The 22,782-nt window shown below is 38.4% G+C and overlaps 1 protein-coding gene across 3 annotated transcripts; it reads right to left on the bottom strand.

The window, feature by feature from the left end:
• Positions 1-1,977: 1,977 nt before the first annotated feature.
• NFIL3 (nuclear factor, interleukin 3 regulated) lies at positions 1,978-22,333 on the bottom strand. Of its 3 annotated transcripts, none has more exons than XM_014064973.2 (2): positions 21,972-22,333; positions 1,978-3,862 (listed from the first exon to the last, which is right to left on the bottom strand). In XM_014064973.2, the coding sequence occupies exon 2, from the start codon at positions 3,669-3,671 to the stop codon at positions 2,292-2,294; it is 1,380 nt and encodes a 459-aa protein (XP_013920448.2). In that variant the 5' UTR covers positions 3,672-3,862; positions 21,972-22,333; the 3' UTR covers positions 1,978-2,291. The 3 variants fall into 3 exon arrangements, with proteins under 3 accessions (XP_013920448.2, XP_013920456.2, XP_013920464.2); XM_014064981.2 differs by lacking the exon at positions 21,972-22,333 and adding an exon at positions 20,439-20,544; XM_014064989.2 differs by lacking the exon at positions 21,972-22,333 and adding an exon at positions 20,185-20,296.
• Positions 22,334-22,782: the final 449 nt, after the last annotated feature.

Below are 22,782 nucleotides of genomic sequence, written 5' to 3'. Positions count from 1 at the left end.
GACCTAATGGGTTTTAGGACCATATTGTTCTAGGGGCCTTCCATGTGTAGTTATTGATTAGGCTGCACAAATTGTGGATTCTCCTGGATTTCCAGTTTAGTTTAGTTTATTATATTTTTATGCCGCCCTATTCCCCGGAGGGGACTCGGGGCGGCTCACAACCAAGTCGGGGGGGGGGGGTACAAATAAGAAAAAAGAACACGAACAAAACAATACCACAATTTAAAACACTCAACAACCATACCATTTGAGGGGGGATAAAAGACTCGTTAGCCCCAGGCCTGCCGGAACAGCCAGGTTTTAAGGGCTTTATGGAAGGCCTGGAGGGTGGTGAGGGTCCGAATCTCCACGGGGAGGTCGTTCCTTCTTGAAGATTGGGTGGAAGCTTTGATTAGGACCTTTAGTTACATGTTGTACACCAATTGCCCCATTCCCATACTGGTCCCAGACCAGTATGACCTGCTCATGGACACTCATGCCTTAATCACTTTTCATTTGGCCTACTGCAATGTGCTCTACAAGGGGCTGGCAATGAAGAGTATTTGGAAGCTTCAGCTAGTGCAAGAGTGTCAAACTCAAGCCTGTAGGCCGGATATCAAGGAACCTGCCCATGGTGCCTCTGCCAGTCAAAATGGGCCACATATGACCACCGCGTGGCCCGTTTTTGGCCTCCCCAGCCTCCTGCAGTACTCCAAGTGGCTTGTTTTTGGCCGACAGGAGTGCTGCTGGAGGCTGGGGAGGCCTCCATGTGGCCCATTTTTAGTCAAAAACAGGCGTGGGGACCCCATGCGGCCTGTTTTTGTCTGGCAGTGTGCTGCTGGAGGCCAAAAGGCATGGGGGAACATGCACACCCCTTGTGCCCCTTTTAGCCGGTAAAGTGCTGCAGGAGGCCATTCAGGCCAAAAACGGGCCCATGCACCATTTTGGCTGGCAGAGTGGTGCTAGAGGTCAAAGACAGGCCTTACAGGGCCCATTTCTGGCCAGCAGAGTGCTGCTGGTGGCCAGAGGGGCCAAAAAAAGGTACAGGGAGGAACACAAACACCCCATGCCCCTTTTGGCCGGTAAAGTGCTACAGGAAGCTGTTCAGGTCAAAAACAGGTCCATGCACCATTTGGGCTGGCTGGGTGATCTAGGAGGCGTCCATCCTGTCTCATCCCCCATTCCTCCCTGTTGGCCCACGAAAAACCATAATGCTGATATGACCCTCAAAGACCCTCAGTTCGACATCCCTGAGTAGTGCAAAATGAAGCAGTGCAGGCAATTATAGGTGCCCATCTTTTAGAGCCTGGAATGCTTCACCTCTGTATTGTTTGTCAGTATGCTTTCAGGTTACAGCAGGACTCTCTCTTCCTGGTTGTATCTATCTGTCCAGTTGGACCAGGAAGAAGGTGCATGCTCCAGGTACCATCTACTAGCAGTGTCATCTAGCAAGTTTCTCTTTCAGGACATCCATCCTAGACATCAGACTTGTCCTGAACTTGCTTACCATTTGTAATGCCTTGAAAACCTGATTTTATTATCAAGACTGGGCCCCCAGTTGTAATTGTATATGTATCATGTGCTAATTGTTGTTGTTGGTTGTTTTTTCTCAGCTTATCTTGCTTTTAAGTATTAGAAGTATTAAGTATTAGATTGACAGCCATAATCAAGTAAATAATAATGCACCATATTACTCAAAAATGCAACGGGCATAAGTCAGAAAAAAATATTGTCTTTCCCAAGTATTTTCATTTTCTGATTTGTCCATTAGATATTCTCATAATATCTAATTACCAATTGTCTCTCAGTACCTGGTTTTTGGTTGTTGTTTTTTGACATGCAACTTGGCATGCAAAACAAGGATAAGAAGTGATGGAGAGGAGAATGACACCCTATAATGATAATGAAAATATTGGAAGAAAATGGAGATATGTCTCATGACATGATTTTATGAACTTAAAAAAAAATCCTGACTGAAAGTGATTTGACAGTTTACAGTTTGTGCTTGTCACCAATTTTTTATTGGAACTGGCAACTTCCACACTTTATAGTAACAGAATGACAGAAAAATAATGTTCACTATATATACAGAGCATGTACACAGGCATCTTCACCATACACGAGGCTAGTGATCTTGACAATCTCATCTCCACAGTCATCTGTGCACTAAAAGACATCATCCATCAGACATTATGTGAACATTACAGTGAAATGACATTCCAAGTCCAGTGAAAATTCAGCGTAAATACAAAACATACCAACCTACTGCAAATGACATCCTTTAAAATAATAATTACTCAGTAGTCATTTAGCTAGTCTGAAACAGAGATGTGTTGTGTAGTTATAAGTCTCTTAAGGGAAGCAACCTCTGCAGACAAATTTGCTATGCCCTGCTTCAAGTACAAATTTTCTGTCTCAGAGACTTTGTAGGAATTGTCTTTAACATCAAGCCCTGTGGTTTTGCAGTCACTCTGAGTTTTTTCAGTGAGTTCTTTTTGATGGTGCCAGTGTTCCGGTTTCAAAGACCAGTCTTGGATATTAGTCACTTGAATTGAGAAAGGAGTGTGAGTATTGTGTGCTAAATTTTGTGCATTGTTCTTTTCAAGTTCAAAATGTCTTTTAGATGACATATCAATAGGTGACAGTCGTTTTTGTGTGGCATCGTATTCATTATCCAACATTTCCACTTTGATTTGCATGGCCTTTGCCTTAATTCTCAGTTTATGAGGAAGTGCAGAAGAGCTTACCTCTGGAACCTTAACTATGGCATTAGTATTTTTAAGTTCAACAGGAGAATGGATTGGACCTTTAGGAACCTGCTGCTCATCTTCTCCATCTGATGACTTTCCCACAACACCCTCATCAGTTTCTGAAGTCCTTGGAGAATTGCTGGAGCTGTTTGCTTGCAACAGTGGTGGGGAATGTGAATAGCCATTAAAATGACTTCCCATGAAGCCTGGGTATATTGAGGTTGTAAAGGACCCTCTTTCATCTCGTGAATCTCTTGTATAGTTTTCTAATTCCATAGGTTCTTGCTTTATGAGTTGGAATTTATTATCAGTATTTCTGCAATTGTTTTGTGTGGGGCTTGCTTGAGTGTGCTCTATTGATGACACTTCAGATACATCAGATAAAGAGCTTTGTGGTGAGTGCTTAATGACAGATATACAACTACTGCTTACAATAGTTGGCTCATGTTCATCAATGAAAGCGTTAATGCTTGATTTGGAATTTTGGTATTCTTGAAAATAAACGACTGTTGAATTGTTGAGCTTCTGAATCTCTTGGGCATATGCAGAAGAGCTTATTAAACCAAACTTTAACTTCAGTGAAAGTAACTCAGCTTTTAAAGTGGCATTTTCTTCTCCCAGTGCAATTAGCTTGTTCTCTAAAACAAGATCGTTCAGTCGCCGTTTTTCCCTAGACCTTTTGGCAGCTTCATTGTTTTTACGCCGTTTTTCCCAATACATCGCATCTTTCTTTTCATCTGGAATGAATTCCCGCTTTCTCCTGCACGCTGAAGCCTTGTTTTTCGTAACAGCTCCTTCTGCAAGTAACATTTCATCACCAGTAGCTAAGTCATCTGATACATCAGTCAGTGTAGAATTAAGAGACATAATTTTGTCCATGTTGCCACTTGTATCAGCAGATGCCTGTTCTGTTTTAATGGACTGCATTTTTCTTAGCTGCATCAGAAGAAAGTTTCAGTAAATATGTAAATAATAATATGATAAAGTAACCTTTCAGGACTTGTTGAACCAGAATAATTTGATATATAGTGTGATTTTAATTCCATAAGTATTATTCTGTTTGTTCCATAGTCTCAGGCATCTTGGTGAAATGTTCCTCTGAGCTGATCCATCTGAGAAGCTTCTTTAAAAATCTGTGGCATACAAAAGAATAATAATTGTTTAGTTACTAATTTTCAGTCTCTTTTTTAAAAAAAAAGCATTTGCAACACTTTTAATAATTGTATTTATTTTATGCAATTATCCTTATTTATCATTTACACAATATTTATGCTCCCTCATAAACTGACTCAGTGGTTAACTATAATGCATAAGTACACAACCCAGTAAAAACCACAATACCCTCAGACCAACATAACATACTGGTAGCTAAAAAAAATTCTGCCCAGTCACTAAAAACTTAAATGCCTGCTTAAAAAGGAAAGTCTTCTCAGGGCAGCGTTGTTTTTATGAGCTTTTTTTGTGTGCTTAATGCAGGTATAAAGGGCATCTCTTTGACTACACAGTTGGGTCTAGCAACTTGGTTTTTTTAACATGCGCCCACCTAACCTCACAGATCCCCCTTATATTGAAACAACTACAGAGAAGATCTTCCTTCTGATCATATCCCTTTTGCTTCTCACAGTGAAAAAATCTTGAGGAAGTCCTCTCTTGGTATTTTTATATCTTTTCCATTTTACAAAATAGAATTATTTTAGTAAAGTGATCCCTAACATAACCTGGTAATGTGATGACTAGAGCTTTGTATTCATGTACTCATTAGGCAAATGTATAGGGCTGTCCAACTCACACATGGTGACTCCAAGAAGCTTACAACATTAAAAACCCACAATCTAAAAACCCTCCCCTCCACCATCCCATCCCTATTTACAGAAAGTGCCTTACATATTACATTATCTATCATGTACATAGAGTGCAGATCAGCTATTAATAATTACATGCTTAAAAACCAATTGAAAGACATCATTAAAACTCATTAATAAACACAAACAGCATTTACCTAGCAAACTAGCTTAATCATTATTCCCACAACTAAATGGAATCTACTTGTCTAAATATATATAGTAGATAGAACCATAAATATATTTATTGTGTGAACAATTTTTAGAAATCCAGTAAACTACTAATACCAAGGAGACACACTGCTTGCATTCCTCAGAAGGAATCAAAACCAAACATATTTACACACACATATATATGTTAAGCAGAGTGGGCAACATTTTCTGTCCAGGGGCTGCAACTCACTCCATTCTGGAGTGCTGCAGGAACATTTCTGTTTGACATGAATAGAAAGAGGAGGTGCAAATTTTAGAACCCTGCAGATTTTGGAAGCTGTGTTCTGCTGCTTCCAAAATGCCGTACCTCTAAACATTTCCAGCGGCCACCCCACCCACCCTCACGGTTTATGATCTTTTTGCCAAGAAACAGCATTTACTTCTGATTTTTGGCAAAAGCAAACTCAAAGCAAACAATGGGTTCACCAATGATTGACTCAGTATACTTCTGAGTTATCCGTCAAACTAATATTTGGTTTAGATACAGATGGTCCTCGCTTAACCATAATTAGATCTGGAATTGCCATCACTAAGGAAAGCGCTCATTAGGCGAAATATCTGAATACATCACTGAGCTACAGCAGTTCCAGTGATCTGGTTGCAGTCATTAGATGAGGACCATGCCACTGTTAGATGAGGACCTTATATGCCAACATAGCCTACCCCTACTTCCCTCCTAGCCACCCCTGGCTGATCATTGCTCAGCTGACTTTTGTGGCCTCGCAAATTGCCAGCAGCTATAAGTCCTTTGGAGTGGTAGCCACAATAAATTTAATGTATTACTGAGTAACAGCAGTAGTCATCAAAGCAGTCGTATACATTTATCATATAAACTATGATAAAACATATCATTTTACACTATTCCAGAAAAAAATAAACATATACATTTTACTGTTGATAATTCATTGATTTATGTTTGAAGTACAGAAATAATGATGCAGCTGCTTTCTAATTAATTCTAACCGACTGGAGTGGGTGATAAATAATGCTTTATAAAGTCAAGGAAATTAGGAAATACAGGCATATGTCTCTTATGTTTACTTACATCATGATTTCCCTTCTCTCTTTAGTAATTGATAAACCTTTTCTCAATCAGGTTAACAAATGATCACTATAAATTACCCAATTCCTGATACACTTTTCTGCTAGAAGATCAATATAGCTGAAACACATTTCACCCGGAGATGGAAGCTTCATTGGTGTGCCAATGGAGCACTTGCAGGGGATGTGATTTCACCACCTCCAATTGCTTCATCTGTGCTCAAACACTTCTCACCCTGAGACTGGAAGCTTCTGGGGACCATGATCTTGCACGACTTCAGGCATCCATCCATTTTTGCAGAGAATGGGTGTCTGAAGTCCCACTAGAAGCTTCCAATCTGTGCATGAAAAGTGTTTGCACACCAACGGGAGACTTGAAGCAAAGCAATTTCACTGCCCCAAAGCTTCCCATCCGCATGCAAACACTTTTCTGTGCCACACTTCCGTGGGAGCCTTTGGAGGAAACTCACTGAGCCTGCCTGCCACTCCAGAAATGGCAGACGGGCTCGGTGAGTCAGACAAGCCAGGCAGGGCGCACTTGTACTGTTCTCCCTCTGTTCTCACTGCTTGCCGAGAGCAGGCAAAGAAACAGAGAGGCTGAAGAGAGGAGACAGTTTGCGAGATCTTTCAAAGGCCTGCCAATGGCGGGGAGGGGGGGAAGGAAATATGCAGGGTGAATGTTGCAGTGCCTCTGCAGTCATTCTTACCGTGGTGCTGCAACATTTGTAACCTCGGGACTGTGTCATAAGTACTTGGGGGTGGTTATATTGCAATTTTGAACGGTTGCTAAGTGAGCGATAATAACTCGGAGATTACCTGTCTTTTATATTTGTAAAGGTTGGGCCAACCAGCCCTGCTAATATAACTATAGTGTTATTTTACATTTTTAAAATATTTGCTTTAGAAATTTCTGATACTCAGGCCTTTTTTAAAACCTTGGTATAATGAAAATAATAACTAAATGTAATAACTAAAATTGAAGTATTATACTGAAATAGTTTCTTAAAATAACATGTCTAAATGATAGAAATTATCATAACACAGGTCAGATTTGTTCATATTAAAAATATTCCAATCAGTTTATAACCTAAGCTGTGATCAAAAAGTCTGGAAATATATTCTTTCAAGCCAAAATACTTTACTTTGCCCATTCATTTTTACTATTACTGAACTGCAAGTGTCTCCAAAAGTCTATATCATAGCAAATCCATCAATCTAAAAGATATTCTGTATATAAAGACAGGCAATAATTTAATCCTTTTTTCAGGACTTCTAATGTACTGAACATGTTGGCAGGAATCATGCATAATTCTCATTTATTTCTGCCAATAAATCTCTTTTTCACAATGACCAAATTAAACAATTGCAGTTAGTACTATTTGTTAAATATTTATTTTAACTATTTTCTATATGGCTTTTCAGGTTATGCACCCCAAATATTAATGTATTTTAAAAAAATAATTAAAAAGAAAACACTAAAATGAAGCTATTTTAAAACACAAACAGCAGTATTCCTTGCTTAATAAAGCAATATCAATTACACCAAGGTTTAAACGTATTTTCAGCATCACTTACACAAAAATAGGTTGGTGCCTGCTTTATCTTTAGTACTATACATACTGTACAGTATTCCACAGAATTGAGGCCATGGCAGAATAGGCCTTTTTCCTCGTTGGTTATTCTTGATATGGGAGAGTTATTTGAAGTACCCTGACCTCATGTTTTTAAAGCATTATAGGTCAACGTCAACATCCTCAACTTAGTTCGTTGGAAAATTAGCAACAAGTATAGCTATTTCAACAGAGATGGTGAGGCATTATACACAACAGCCTAGCTGGTGGTACTTCCAAGGACCACCTATATTGTATTTCAGCATTCATTATAGCAATAGCACTTATATACCACTTTACAGTGCTTTAAGGCCCTCTCTAACTGGTTTACAGAGTCTGCTTGTACTCATTTTACCCACCTCAGAAAGATGGAAGGCTGAGTCAACCTTGAGCCTCCTGAGATTTGAACTGCTAAATTGCAGGCAGCCGGCAGGCAGCAGAAGTAGCCTGCCATACTGCACTGTAACCACAGCGTTACTATGGCTCCTATGGCATGTTATTCATCCCATTCCAAATCAAATAATGGTTCAATGTCATGGTGCTGGAGGTATAGTTACTAATTTAGAATGAACACAATCTAATAAGCACAATTATGCTAATAAAGAACCGTGTATTCCACGTCCTTCAGAAACTGAGGTTTCCTTTTGTGACAGTAAATAAATAAAATTGAACTGAATGAAGGAAATGGTAAACAAAGTACCATTTCCTCTGACAATATGAAAAGCATTCTTGTGGTTAAAATAAGATAAATCTTCCAGTAACAAATTCAATATTTACAGTAACCACAAAGTTAAAGTGGGTTTTTTTTTCTCACATTGTGTCTTTACAAAGAGTTACTATTTTAAAAATCTACTAAAACTCTGCAAGATTCCATTAGCTTTATACAGTGTCCATACTGCATAATTTGCTATGGCACGCTATCAAAGTCAAACCTTGGATCTCTTTCAATTTCTCTGTGCATATGTCAGCTAGAACTTCATCTGTTGGTAATAGCAAATCAAGTCAATTTTTATTACTGCTATTTATAATGTAATTATAAAATATATGTGTGTGTACATATACATAAATTAGTGAACTGTAATTCCACCAATTATTTTATTTCAAATTCTATCATTTCTTCTATGGTTAATTTCAGTTCTTTATTTGTTTATGCAATTTATCTACTACCTCAATCCTCATTGACCCTGTGAGTAGTTCAGATAGTAAGATAGAAATAAGAATAAAGTCTATATTTTAAAAACTTATCTAACAAGTTTAAAAGTAACTACAATCAATCTATGGTCAATCCCCAAATGCCTTCCAGAATAACCAGCTTTTTGCTACCCAATTATAAATGCTACCTTGCATCTCTTAAAAGATCTTTTTAAAGACAATGAACTACTAAAATTGTTTACAGCATAAGTCATTTTAATAATGTAATAATCAGCAATGTAATAATTAGCAATAACTAGTTTAATATTGAAAAGGGCAACATGAAAACCATACAAATTCATAACTCATCCCAACTTTTTATCTCTTCCATACTTTAAAATGCTACTGCTTCTGTTGTCTTCAAAAACACAATTTCTGAAAGACTTCTTTTCAGCCTGACAGAGACTTCAAGGTAAATTATCTTTGGTTAAGAGGCAATGAGAAGGAATGTTAAGCAATTTACTATTTTTATCCTCTACACCTGGAGTTTGCCTCATAATCATGAAACTCAGGTATTCATTTGCAGAAGGACAAAAGTAAGCCCATGAAACAACAGAGTTGCTAGTATTCAACTAAATCTATGCAATCAGGTTAAAAAAAGACTAAAAGCTGTATTTACCTGGTTTGGCCATTAACTACATTAACCCTCAATGGTGAAATGAACAGAGGCATCATATTTGTAGTCAAACCAATTATTTACCATTGTGATATAATATAATCTCTGAGGGAGATGGGTGGTTCAAAAGTATGAAATATAAAAAATATAAATTTGCAATGATACAACTGCAGTTGATCATCAAACTGCCTGGCTTTCTTTGTCTAGCTTGATTCTAAAGCACACAATGATGCTTTTTGTTACTTTCTAGTTAAAGATTTATAGACTAGAATAGATATTATTCTAAAACAACAATCAGGCTGTTAAAAGACCAACATTGTCAGATAAATACCTGGAATGTTTCTATTAACTTTACAACCTTTAGTCATTATCGTGCAAGGCATACAGAATGCTCAGTCATGGGGCATGTACATATATACAGTAGTTAGTTCTAAATATAACACATTTCAGCTAAAGGGCTTGTCAAATTCTTGGTATTTTTAATAGCAATTTCTACTCTTGAAGGACAATGTTGTATGCATATATTTAATTATATTACTTTTGCACTTGAATTAATAATTATTCAGCTTTTACAACACATTTTTCATTGTTATCAACTTATAAAAACAATGTAAGTTTCAAGAATTGTTCCTAGGCATAATTATTTATATTGATTTATATTTGATTTATATCAGAGCTATAAGTAAATCACAATGTCATTTAAAATTAAATGAAATTTCTACCATTCTAGATCAAGCCATCTATTTTAATAGACAATGAATACAGCAAATACCTAAAACACTCATGTTATCAACTGTTTTGGTTATTGGTTCGGAATTAAAACCTAAATTTCAGTTTGATTTTTTTTTTATAAACGAGTTGCAATCCTATTTGGGAATAAACAACTTTAAACATAATGGGTCTGATTTCTATATAGGTTTCTGCTGTGAATATGTTGTATTATGTTATATTAGTTGATTATCGGTAAAATGAAATTATGGCCGTCTGTATTTAACATTTACATTCTTCTTCTATTCTTTTTTTGCCAGCTTGATGTAAAACAGTTTAAGAAAACCTTGCCTCAACTGAGATACTTTGGCAACAACTTGCAAGTTATTCAGTCCAGATAGTAGGCTATCACATACTCCCACTGGACAATTCCCATAGTGTTCTCATCTTTCTCCTCTAAGAAGAAAATTGCCATTTGCTTTTATGCCTATGGAGGAGTCTTCCTGGACGTACTTATATGACTGTATTAAATTAAATTTTGTTTAGAGAGAGGTAAAGCATCAAAATACTTGCCCCCGCAGGCAAGTATATAAATTAGCACAAAAAACACCCCTAAACAAACAAAACAACTGTTTTCTGCCTTTTTATTTTTAATGTCTTTCAGACCTACCCTTACTGTGAGTTATTTGATAGCAAAACAATTATATATCTTGCTTTATAAATAAAAGATTGCTTATTGGAAATCCAACATAAACATGAAATGTTAATCTTATTATTACTCAATGTTGATAAGGCATCCATGGGGAGAGGAGAATCATAATGCAAGAGAACAGGCATAATATTGTGATTCTAGCCTTGCCTCTATTGTATGTGTGTACCATATTGGCACATGTACAAAAGGGATAAGACTTAGTTTGTAATACTACACCTGCCAGAGTGGAGCTTTACCTCATCTTTTACCAGTTATCACTGTTTCAATTATCTGCTGTTGAAAACATACTTCTTCTCAATCTCATCTCAAATAAATCTGAAATGAAATCCCAACTTCATGACTTCACAAAAGACGGAAAGATAGATGGGAAGTGGACAATTTTCCCTTCCCCCTATATACCCTATCTCTCATGTTGTGTGAACTTTCATTGGGTCCTGTAGAGCAGGGGTAGCAAATTCAAGGCCAGCAGGACGGATGCAGCCTGTGGGGGTGCTTAAATCCGACCCATGGGGCCAGCCTGGAAATATCAAACTTCTGGCCTGCGGTGCCTCTGCTCGCCAAAACGGACTGCGTGCGAGCCCTCCCGCAGCCAGTTTTCAGCCTCCCTTGCCCCCTGAAGCAAATGTGGGCCACACATTTTTGGCTGGCAGTGTGCTGCAGGGGAGGCTGAAAATGGGCCATGAGGGGGCCGAAAATGAGCCGCGTGTGGGCCTCAGGAGGCCTCCATGCTGCCTGTTTTTGGCCGGCAGAGTGCTGCTGGAGCAGGAGAGGCCGAAATTCCTTCTGATATTTCAAAAGGCCCTCAAGATCTGGTTATGTGATTAGTTCTGGGGCTCTGAAGGTGACTTGTCTAGATGGCTCCACTGCTGAGGGGGGATTTTAAATTTTTTTCTTAACTGCAGTTTGTATTTATTACTGGCTTTTTTATTTACTGTTTTTATATTTTTGTTTTTATCTATTGTTGTATGCCACTCTTCGATGACATGGGTGGCTATATAAATTTTATAATAAGTACATAAATACATACTATTTATCATAAGATAAAGAGCCATGTTTTTGTGAGATGGACGATCATATAAATATAAATAAGTCTGTAATAAAAAAATTGCTACAAATTTACATTAACAAGCAAACAAGAAGAAAACTATTTTCAGTGTTTAAAAAAGAGGCATCATGCAATTTTGCAGTACAGTATTTCTGTTTTACTCAGATAGATAGCTATAATTTATTCTACTACTTAGCTATTAAGAATTCTCCTCAAAAGTAACTAACACAAATTATAATGCTGCAGCTCAATAACCAGGTTTTCTGGGAATATGCACCACCTAATTCACTGAAAGTTATGTTTAGCAATGGGATTGGATTAAAGGGTGTCATTTCACTGGTCCACCCTATGGCATCAGCAGCATTTATCTTGTCCTTCAACTCACTGGCATTAATTCCTTTCCAATCTGCTCTGAAATGTTGAATAAGCCTTCACCATGGATTTAAGCCACTGTATAGCATAAGTACAATAAAAAGTCTGTTGTATGATTAGTAGCATGCTTGATTAATACTGGGCATAGCCAATGTTACACTGGCAGCTAAAGTTAGAAGTTCACCTTTGATTTTTTTTTCTTCTTCAATTGAAGTGTTGAGCTTATTTTGTGATTCTGTATATATAGGAACATATTCTATATAGCTTTTTTTTAAAAAAATTCCCAAGTAGAAATATATGTTTGTGCTAACTATCTACATATTGTAGGTATGCATTAATTTAGAAAACTGCAACGTAATTAATCTAAAGTGAATGTACAAGGATTAGATGTCAAATCTTTAAAAACAAAAGAAAAAGAAAAAGAACAAACACAAATACATCACTATGTAAAGTTCAGTATTGCCTTAAAAGGCAATTTTATATAATTTATGGAATTTGGGTTAGAATAAATATTATTTTATACATGTACAAATATTAGCATTTTTCTATTATTTTCCAATATTCATAATTATTTAACTATACATAGAAGTTTATAAAATATCCTTTACAAAATTTTATAAAAGGTTCAATAATAAACATTTTTTCTGTTTGCCTCCCCTATCCCAAGAATAGGCAAAAGGATAAGAGTTCTGAATCTGATTAATGAATACATTTTATTATATTACACAGTGAGTACTTGATTTATTTAAATACATTTCCGTCAAGACTATGATTACAAAACTATATCAAACACTTATCTCATAATTTCAGTTGATTCTATAGTTATATAAAAGTAGCAACTGGTAAATGATTTATAGAAGTACTAATAAATGATATATACAAGTTGGTGAATGATAATCACTCTTAATTAAATGGTAAGGATGTTCTTGAGTTGAACTTGATCTTTGGTAACTGCAACTATGAAATTCTGTTGGCCTTGTTACAAAAATAGTTTGCCTGATTTTTCCAGGATGCATTTCTAAATTCTCAGTCTAACTGGTGGCCTTGGAATTTCCAAGTAGTTCTTAGTCCAATTACTAAACAGGCCCAACTTGCTTACCTTCCAAGATCTGGCATAGCTCAGACAATTACATTGCTCTCAGTGTTGCTATATACAAAGCTGAATGTCTTCCTTACTGAACACATAAACATGGTTTATGACAAGTCTCTAATAATACTGAATCATCTATTTTTTGTTCAATTTAAATACTTGTAAAGTTATTCTTTTTTGAGAATAGCAATAGCAATAGCAGTAGACTTATATACCGCTTCATAGGGCTTTCAGCCCTCTCTAAGCGGTTTACAGAGAGTCAGCATATTGCCCCCAACAATCTGGGTCCTCATTTTACCCACCTCGGAAGGATGGAAGGCTGAGTCAACCCTGAGCCGGTGAGATTTGAACCGCTGAACTGCTGATCTAGCAGTAGCCTGCAGTGCTGCATTTAACCACTGCGCCACCTTGGCTCACCTTGGAGAACTTCCTAAGACAAAAGGCTCTATTATTACTACTTTTTATTTATTTTACTAATCACACCTATATAGCCACCTGTCTCTATAAAAGCAACTTATAACATTAGCTCGCAAAAAAAATTGCATATCTTTTTAACAATTTAAAATAATGCAATCTCCTGAAGACTATTTTGGTTGTTGGCAACACAAATGCAGATCAGCATTTTTTTCAATCATAGCTCTACTGATCTGAGCTATAAAATGGAATAAGGCAAGTGGCAAATCTGGCTGATTCAACGTTATTTCTAGTCAAAGTCTAATTTGGATCTATTTGAGATGACCTATAAAATGCATCTTCCAGTTTCAAGACATCAGCCCTATGAATTTTTTGTGAGAGCAGAAATGTCTCTAAGCAAAAAAATTAATTTCCTCAACATTAATGAAGTTTTGTGATAACAATACAGTGGGAAAATCACATTTAACAATATTTCTATACTGAATAATAAGAGTAAAATGCACAATAGTTACCAATGACAGCTCTTAAAACAAAACTTCAGGAAGCCATGCTATCCTACACTGTATACAGATTGCTATTTATGGGAAACAATGAATTTAAACAGCACTTGTAGCTTTGAAAAAGCAAATAATTATTTACAGTAAATGAAAGACTTTTTCTAATGGTGCGTGCTTTTAAATAGGCCTGAAACTGATTGAGCTTGTATGAAAAGAATTCATGTCCGAGTTAATACACTTTCTGTTTTAAAAGTTATTTTAGCATAGATGAGACATACATCCTAACACAAATCACAGGAAAGTTTACACATTATTAGTCCCAGCAGTATGAGTCACATTTTGGCATACTTGTTTTTCTTTGTCATGGTTGCGATTAAAGTCCTGTCCAGATATGGAAAGTAAGTCTGATTACAGATCACAGTGAGAAAAAAAATGATAAAGTAACATCATCTATATGGTTATTACTTAAAATTTCCAGAAATAATAATCTTATGCAGCTTGAGGCTATAGAGACTAAAAAACTCTACATTAAGCAAGAATGTATTCCAGTTTTAATTACAATGAACTTCTAGCATGAAAACTCCTTTAATTTAAATACTGTAAAACTGTATATAAAGGTCAGATCAAAGGTCTGTTACATAATAGCTATGCTAATCATTAGCATAAATATATTGTCAATTTGGTCAATTACCAATATCACAACAGTTTAGAAAAAGAACATTTGTGACTTTATATTATATTAATGCTTATAAAAAGCAATACTGTATGTGTATGTGTTTTAGATATTCTGAATTTGAATAAACATAATTTCATGAGCTAGCACATAGCATGCCAAATCTGTCTGCCAAACAAGGTTTAAATTGATAGAAGATAATATTTGTAAGTCTGGATTGAACTGCAGGTTCCTTGGTACTCTCTGAGTTTAGTTGTTTTCTTGTAGATGTTTCACTACCAAACTAGGTAATATTATCAATGCTAGTTTTCTGTACAATTTATTGTAGATGTGTATCAGACATTGGTAGGTATATATCCTGTCATTGGCATTTCTGCAGAAAGAATAGTTGTTCCTTGGTGGAAGTGTGCCTACACGCAGATCTCTCTGATTTTTCTAATACTGATGATGTTACCTAGTTTGGTAATGAAATGTCTGCAAGAAAACAACCGAGCTCAGAGACCATCAAGGAACCCTCAAGTTTTAAACTGATTGAAAACCATTTTTAATTTTGCTATAAACCCACAGGGCTGGTCTCACATAAAAGGTTGTATATCCTAGCAAGATTATCTGCAAGAATCTGTTATGCTTATGAATCACATCTATTGCTTAACAATATGTAATAATCCTAAAACAAAGCATTTTATGTTCAGAATATTGCATCACTCTGATGTTATAATATCCAGAGATCAAGAAAGTAATGTAACAAAGTACCATCCGGGAAAAGGATATCATTACATAAATGAAATTTGCACAATCTTTAGCAGAATTAGCGCAATTTGAAACAAACTAAATATATATGTTTTGTTTCAAGATTGTTTCAACTGAAAGTGATTGATATCTTGTACAGATTGTACATTAACTGCTAGCACTGTTTTTCTTCACAGCCAACATAAACAGCAAGAAGCAACAGTAGTCTCACATTACTCATAGGGACAGAGTGAACTCAAAACTATTGCTTCAAAAAATAAATTCCAATAGAAAACTGAATCTGTAAGAACAAATAAAAATTGTAAAAACCAATTCCTTGAAGAATAAAATGGTTAAATATTTGGTAATTAAAACTGAAAAGATAGAATAACTATTGGGAAAGCTGTAAATGAATTAGTCAACTTATGAAATTCACTATCACTTTGAACAACAATTTGTCTCTCTGATAATCGAAGACTGTTATTGTTCTTATGTGGCAATGGATGTAAAGCTGCCCTTAAACCTGGGATTGAAGTTTTTCCTTGCAGTTATACATTATTGCCTGGTAATTTTCTTACACACATGTGCTAGAAGGGCAGAATATATAATAGAACGTTTCAGGCTTGCAAATAATATTTCTTATTTATTTACACCTGATTGTTATAACTACTAATCCCTTTTGAAGAAAATAAATATTTACAATTAGATTTCACCAATAGACAATCAGATGCTATAACGAAATGTGAGTGTTTAGGAATATACTGAAATTTTGAGCTGGATAATAGAATGTTATGAACCAGAGAAACAACAGTAATTATAAGTTCATTTCTTACAAGATAGAGGACTTCAGACTAGCAGTAGAGCCTCTGAAACAGAGAAGTGGATTCAGATATATTCTGATTAGTTCTTTAATAGAATTGCTAAGAATGGAAAATTAGTCTTGAGATTCTCAGCAACAGTAAACAATAGCTTTGTTCTATAAAGGAAAAGAAGCTAAAGCTCTGTATACTTTTCAGCTCAGAGAAAAAGATGCTAAAGAATTATTCAAGCCTTTCTCCAACATGTGTTCTCAATATTCCTCCAAATGTATTGTGGTATACTTCCCATTATTACAGCCACTTTGATTGGAGTTATATTTGCAATATTATGCATTTGAAAGGCAATAGGTTGTAGAAGAGTGATTGGAACATATGTTCTACCATTAAGTTCTATGCCAGATTTCTAGCTAGTATCAAAGATGTGTGTGTGTGTGTGTGTGTGTGTAGTGTTATAGAAGTGTACGCAACAGGACTATAACTTGTTCATGAATTGTTTCATAAATTCATTATCGTAGAAAAAAACACAAATGTAAAATAAAACAAAATAGTCTGAGTAAACTCCATTGACTTAAATATATTTAAACATATTGAACAAATCCTCAAACACCATGATGTTCCTGCATATCACTAAATCAATTGTATAAATATTTTAAATTATGATTTAACTTGAAAGAAATTATTTTACTACGGGTGATACTAGTGTAATGCAGCTATTTTTATAACTTGCACTGCTAGGTTTTTGATTTAATGATATATCTCTCCTGTTTGTGTTTTGTTTTAATGCCTAAAATTTGACATCATGAAATATGGTGTTGAACTATTTTAATTAAATTTCTATGGGCTAATTGTTTTAATTTCTCTAAAAAAATACATCAGCACATTCTTCACATTCAACTTCGGGGTCATTATTCTCACTTTAGACTTTCAAATCCAAAGTCCTTTAGTTCAATTTGCTATTTAATCTTATGTTACATTGCTACACAACCATACACTTTATACATTGTCCCAAACAAACTATGTTAATCAGCAAGTCAGCCAATTGATTTTGCTGACTCAATGCAGTATAATAGAATTTATTTTTTCCTCTCCATATGTGGGACTACAATTGCCATCTGCTAACCATTTTAGGCAGTAGTGAGGTTTACTTCATATAGATGTATGGAGGATTTTGAAGTCAGTTATGACTAAGAAGTATATTTAACTGCATAACCTATTTGCTAAGTATGACCAATAATGCTAGACAAGTCAATTATTAAGATCTGACGATACATATTTTGTCAAGTGATAGTACAGTAGGATGACCAATTCCATCTGATATTCCTTTGGGTTGATTCTAAATTATGTAATAAAATTTAGCAACTTTGGTGGGAGATAGTTTTTGATCAGCTAGAGCATCATAAGAAAGCAGCACAATATAAGAGATTTTCAAAGAGGGAACTATAATTTTGTACCTATTACCTCAGTGGGGAAAAATAAATGAAAAATATAATAATAATGTTATGATGAAGAATTCCTATGATCATAAATGTTCAAGAAGCACTGATTGGGATGTGTACTGCCATTTATCTGTCAAAGTCTATGCAGGTGGGAAAGAACTGCTCATATGCTCCCCTTCCACCCAAAGTATTTATGGCACATTTGGGCCCTAAGTTCCCTTTATTTAAGGTCATGGTATTTTTTTCCTGAACTATACTGCTTTTGTAAGAGCCCATGAAGCATTTATTATAAGCCAAAGCTTTCTTGCTCCAGGAGAAGGAAGCCTATATGATATATGCTTGCTAACTGGAAGTTCCATGTTTTTGTACATATTTGAAGTACAACCTATATGAGTTTATTCTACCATATTTTTGTTTATAGGATTTATATTTTAAAAAATCAAAAATAGAAAACATAGCAGCTCGGCATAATCTAACAATCATCCACACAACCAAGAGATGGGCTCTAACTGATGCCCAGAGACGCAGGCCTGGTCACAAAGTCAAGTTTTCAGGCCTTATGATAGATTAACAGGGAACAAGTCTTGGGAAATTATGTTCCAAAGGGCAGATACCATGACAGAAAAGGTTCTCCTTCTGTGCCCTGCAAGTTGACATTCCCTAGCCAACAGTGCCCACAGAGCATGCCCTCAGCCAGATCGAATAGGGCAGGTAGAAAAAGCAATTCTTTGAACAATTAATATATGAACATTAACCACGACACTGAGAAATTCATATTTTTACAATTCCAAAACATTGAAAAAGTTTGTCCTAAAAGCTTTAACATTTTATCTAGATTGGGACTTGCACACGTACAATTAAGTGTACATGTTAAGATACTTTCTCAATTTCATAGATCAGTGGATCAGCTAAAGCATATCAAAGACAAATATCTCCATATCTGGAATATGCAATATTTACTGTAGTAGCACTAGCAGATCATGGCAATACTGGGAAATTCAATGTCAAAAAATTGCCAGAAATCTATATAATAAGATCCAGGAAATTTGATTAGCAGAATGGAAGCTAATCCAAATTTCCTGGAGTGTAGTCATCAACATCCAGCAAATAGGACTTGTGACTCCACACAAATTTTGGCAAGTGGAAGAAACTGGTGTATAAAATAAGACCTGAGCTTGATTTACTTCTGAAATAAAAATAAACTAGCTGGCAAACCTTATTTTCCTTGTAGATAATATTAGGAGGAAGGCAACAATTAGCTCATGATTTAACAAAAGAAAAAAAATCCTAGCATGTCTGTACATCCTGCACCTGGAAAGAACAGAACAAATAACTAAGATTGGTGGTGATTTATTCTATTTTGGAAACTGTCAATTGTACTAGCTTTTCATCACTGACCAGGCAATAGATATCCCAGGCTTTATTAATCCCTGCTTCGCCTCATCGAACATGCAAAGACCTAGCCCAGCCCGCCCTTCACCCAAATTATTTCCACAGACTTCTCCAACGTGGAGATTTCCAAATGTATTGGACTTCAGGCAAGTCGGCTGAGTGCCTGGGCGACATTCCGGCAAGGCTAGGCACAAAGGGGCAGGGTCCTTCAGGCCAGCTGGGGAGGGAAAGCGCGCTCTCTCGGCTGGCTTAACTCAGTTCCATTTCCAAGGCAAAAAGGAGCCGGGAGAGGGAGGCAGGGCGGAGCTCTCCGCCCGCCCTCTCGCCCTGCCTCCCATCCCCGCCTTGAACAGCGCGAGTACACACACTACGTGACTGGAGACGCATCCCTCCCTCCGGCCAGCTTGTTCTGCTCTCGCTCCGTCAGGACAAAACAACTGTTATCCTGCTTTATTTACTCCTGCCCGAGCCAGCCGGGCTTGCGCTCTCCTCTCCCCCTCCCCTTCCCTCCTTCCCCTCGCTGGAGCGCTGCCTGCCGTCTCCCCCCCGCCCTCCGCAGAACAAAGGAATGCGAGGCGCCGAGGCAGCGCCCTCCAGCCAGCCCCTTCCCAGCGCGCGCTTCTCGCCCAGTCATAACAACCAACGCCTAAGGGCTGCTGCGAGTCCTTCGGCTCCCTCTCGCCTGGGCACCCTTTCCAGCACCCAGGAAGAGAGGCCCCCAGTCCAGCGCCGTCTCGCTCCTCCTTTCTTCACCAGCCCGCATGGCGAGGCCAGAGCGGACACGAATGGCCAGAGGCAGCCTCGTTTTAAAAAACCGGGGAGAAAGCTGTGAATGTCGGCAACGCCTCCTCGTCCCGCTCGCGCGCGCAAGAGCCCGCAGGAGCATTTTAAAAGGTTGTTAAAATTTGATTCCACGCCCACTCCCCCCCCCGAACATTTCAGGGTTCGTAAAGAATGGGCCGTTTTCAGTGTAATATTTGCAAAAAAAAGTCGGGAACACACCCCCCCCCCCCCCGCGAAGGAAAAACTGGAGGGAGATTGTGCGAGAGCATCTTACATAGCGCTTAGCACGGCAGGCTTCTGACCAAGTGACATAGATCACAGCAGGCTGAAGCTAACGGCTGCCCCCTCATCTCCCATGTCAGCACGATCTCGTTTCTTCAATACAATCTGCAGGGGGCAATGAGATACGAGACACTCACTTTTCCCGAAACACGTAATGATCTCCTAATAGGTCTGTTTTTGTCAAGGGGGGGTGGGGATTGGCGGGGGTGGGTGGCTGGGAGATCATGCACGAAAACCGACACCTACCAAACCACTTGATGTCTGTGCGAGATGCCTTCCTAAAAATACCAGCCTTATCAGAACGTCTCCGAAGGCGTGGAGTTCAAAACGCAAGCAAATGTCCTTGAACGCCTATTTGCACAGCTCTGGAGAAAAGACCAGAAATAGCCCAGGAAGCTACAATTGCTTCAGTGTGATGGAGCTAAATATAGTCGTGCGCAATTCTCATTTTAAGGGACGTGGCACATATTCAACAAGCCGAGTTGTCGCTTCATTTAACCACCGATCTACTTTTCCAGAGGGGCGAGGCGGGAGTTTGGGATGCGGCGGGGGGAAGGAATTTAGACATCTCTTAATCTAACGCTTTCTCTTCTTTTTTTTTTACAGGGGGGGTGAATTGCTTCTTCGCGGGAAGATTTATAAAATCACATAATTAGCTTCCCAGCCTCACTGCCAGAAAATTTTGTGGTTACATAATGCAACGTTTCCAGGAACGATCAAAGAATTGCCTGAAAACCAGTTGCCAATAGAGAGCAAACGGCAGCAAATACACACAGAAGCTTAAAAAAGAAGCGCTTGGAAGAGAACGATTTGTTATGTGTATATTTCCTTTTATAGTTGTATTAAACTGAATTCTGGAACGTAAGGACTGTCCTTTTAAAAGAATTCTCAAGGATCACAGTGGACACCCACTTAAAAGTTTCTGTATCATTTCTTAAACACATTTTCTGTAACATATCCAGAAGAGATGAAATGTGTAACGAGACACAGAATTCCACAGCGCTAAGCGAAAATTCTCCAAGCACTGCACGTTCTCGCCCTATATTAGCGCTTGCCAATAGTTCACCGTGGACGGATTATGCAATGTATGAAATAACAAGTCGCACCAACCTCCCCTCTGGCTGTTTAAGATATTCATACCGCTAAAACGTGCGCCTAGAAAAGAAGTCCAATAAAACACAGGCATCTTGCAGAGAGACATTTTTCTTACCACCCCTTCCCCATCCCCGACATCGCCGAATAGCAGCTCATTTGCATTCAATTCTTTCACTAGCCCTGTTCAAACAAGGAGCCTTCTTCTCCAGCTCTGCCGGGATTGCTCAGTATCAGTCAGCCTCAAGCTTGTCTAACCTCTTCGCTCCTCCAAACCACCAATTTATCTCATACAAGAGCTACATTACGCAACAAAACCTCCACGGAGAAAGAACAAGCGATAAAGCCCCACGGGCCAGAAAACCACGCTCCAGGTCGGAGAGCGTGAACCCAGGGGCGCATGCAAACATCTTAAGGCGGCGAAGTCCCGCGGTGGCATGCCAAAGGCATGTACAAAAAAGTTATACGACAGCTATCGAGACAGATGCGCATAAAGCCATTGCCTTACCGATAGCGACAGGCACGTGTATAGTCCGAGCTAGGCTGCCCTAAGGTCTAAGTGTCCCAATGAAACAAGAAGACTGGCTCGTAGGGATATACGGCAAGTGTACTCCAAGAGAAGATTTTAGTGAGATTACAGATGGAAGAAGATGATGATAATAGATAGGTAGGTAGGTAGATAGATACCTGCACATCTATACTTTAGCGGTCTCCTTTAACGCGGTGGGACAGCCTGTCCGTCAGCCCAGAAACTCCTTCTGGCATCTGCCCGCGTTCTTCAGAAGTTGCCGCTTTGGGGGCGAGCGGGCTGACTCAGTGTCCAGGCGCTGGAGCTGGAAAGGCTCAAGGGAGACTTTCTGGAAGACCCTCTGATCAATGGGAGCGCCGCCGCTGCCTCTGCTGGAAGCAGTCAGAAGCAGTTCCCGGGTGAGGAGGAGGAGGAGGGAGCGCGAGCGAGCGAGTACGTCAGGGAGCGGTAACTGGGTCTTCTTGCCGGCTCCGCGCACAACGCCGCCGCCGCTGCTACAGAGAGAGATCTGTGTTAGTAGGTCAATACTGTACACTCTTCACAACGTACAAATTCTCCTGCCAGCCTTTGCGATGACGGGCGGTTGCGTGGTGCCAATCAGAGCTCGGCGCTTCTCGGGGAGCAGCCAATGGAGGCCTCCCGCAGGGAAGTGACAAGGGCAGGACCAGACTTGAATCGAAGCTCGCTTCCCCCCCCTCCCGCCTCCCCTTCCCTCCCTTTTACATTTTCTCCGCCCTGTTGGAGAGCGGCGTGTGGGGTACAGTAAGATGTACGCGCTTGGATATTGCATAACACGGCGAAGCGGAGGGGGGGACGAAGGAGGGAGAAAGGGAAGGCAGCTGACATTTACGTAATTGCCCAATGGTGAGCCAGAGAGGCCGGGGCCGAGGCGGAGAGTCAGCCTCCCCCTTTCTTCTCTGCTCCCAGACTATTCAAAAACACGCCGGGCGATGTGTAGTCGTATTGTAG

Source organism: Thamnophis sirtalis, unplaced genomic scaffold, assembly GCF_051295495.1.
Source record: "Thamnophis sirtalis isolate CommonGarterSnake01/CBP01778 unplaced genomic scaffold, rThaSir2_p1.2 scaffold_5, whole genome shotgun sequence".
NCBI classification, from domain to species: domain Eukaryota; kingdom Metazoa; phylum Chordata; class Lepidosauria; order Squamata; family Natricidae; genus Thamnophis; species Thamnophis sirtalis.
The sequence above is the reverse complement of the archived record's forward strand: the minus strand, read 5'-3'. Positions and strand labels throughout refer to the sequence as shown.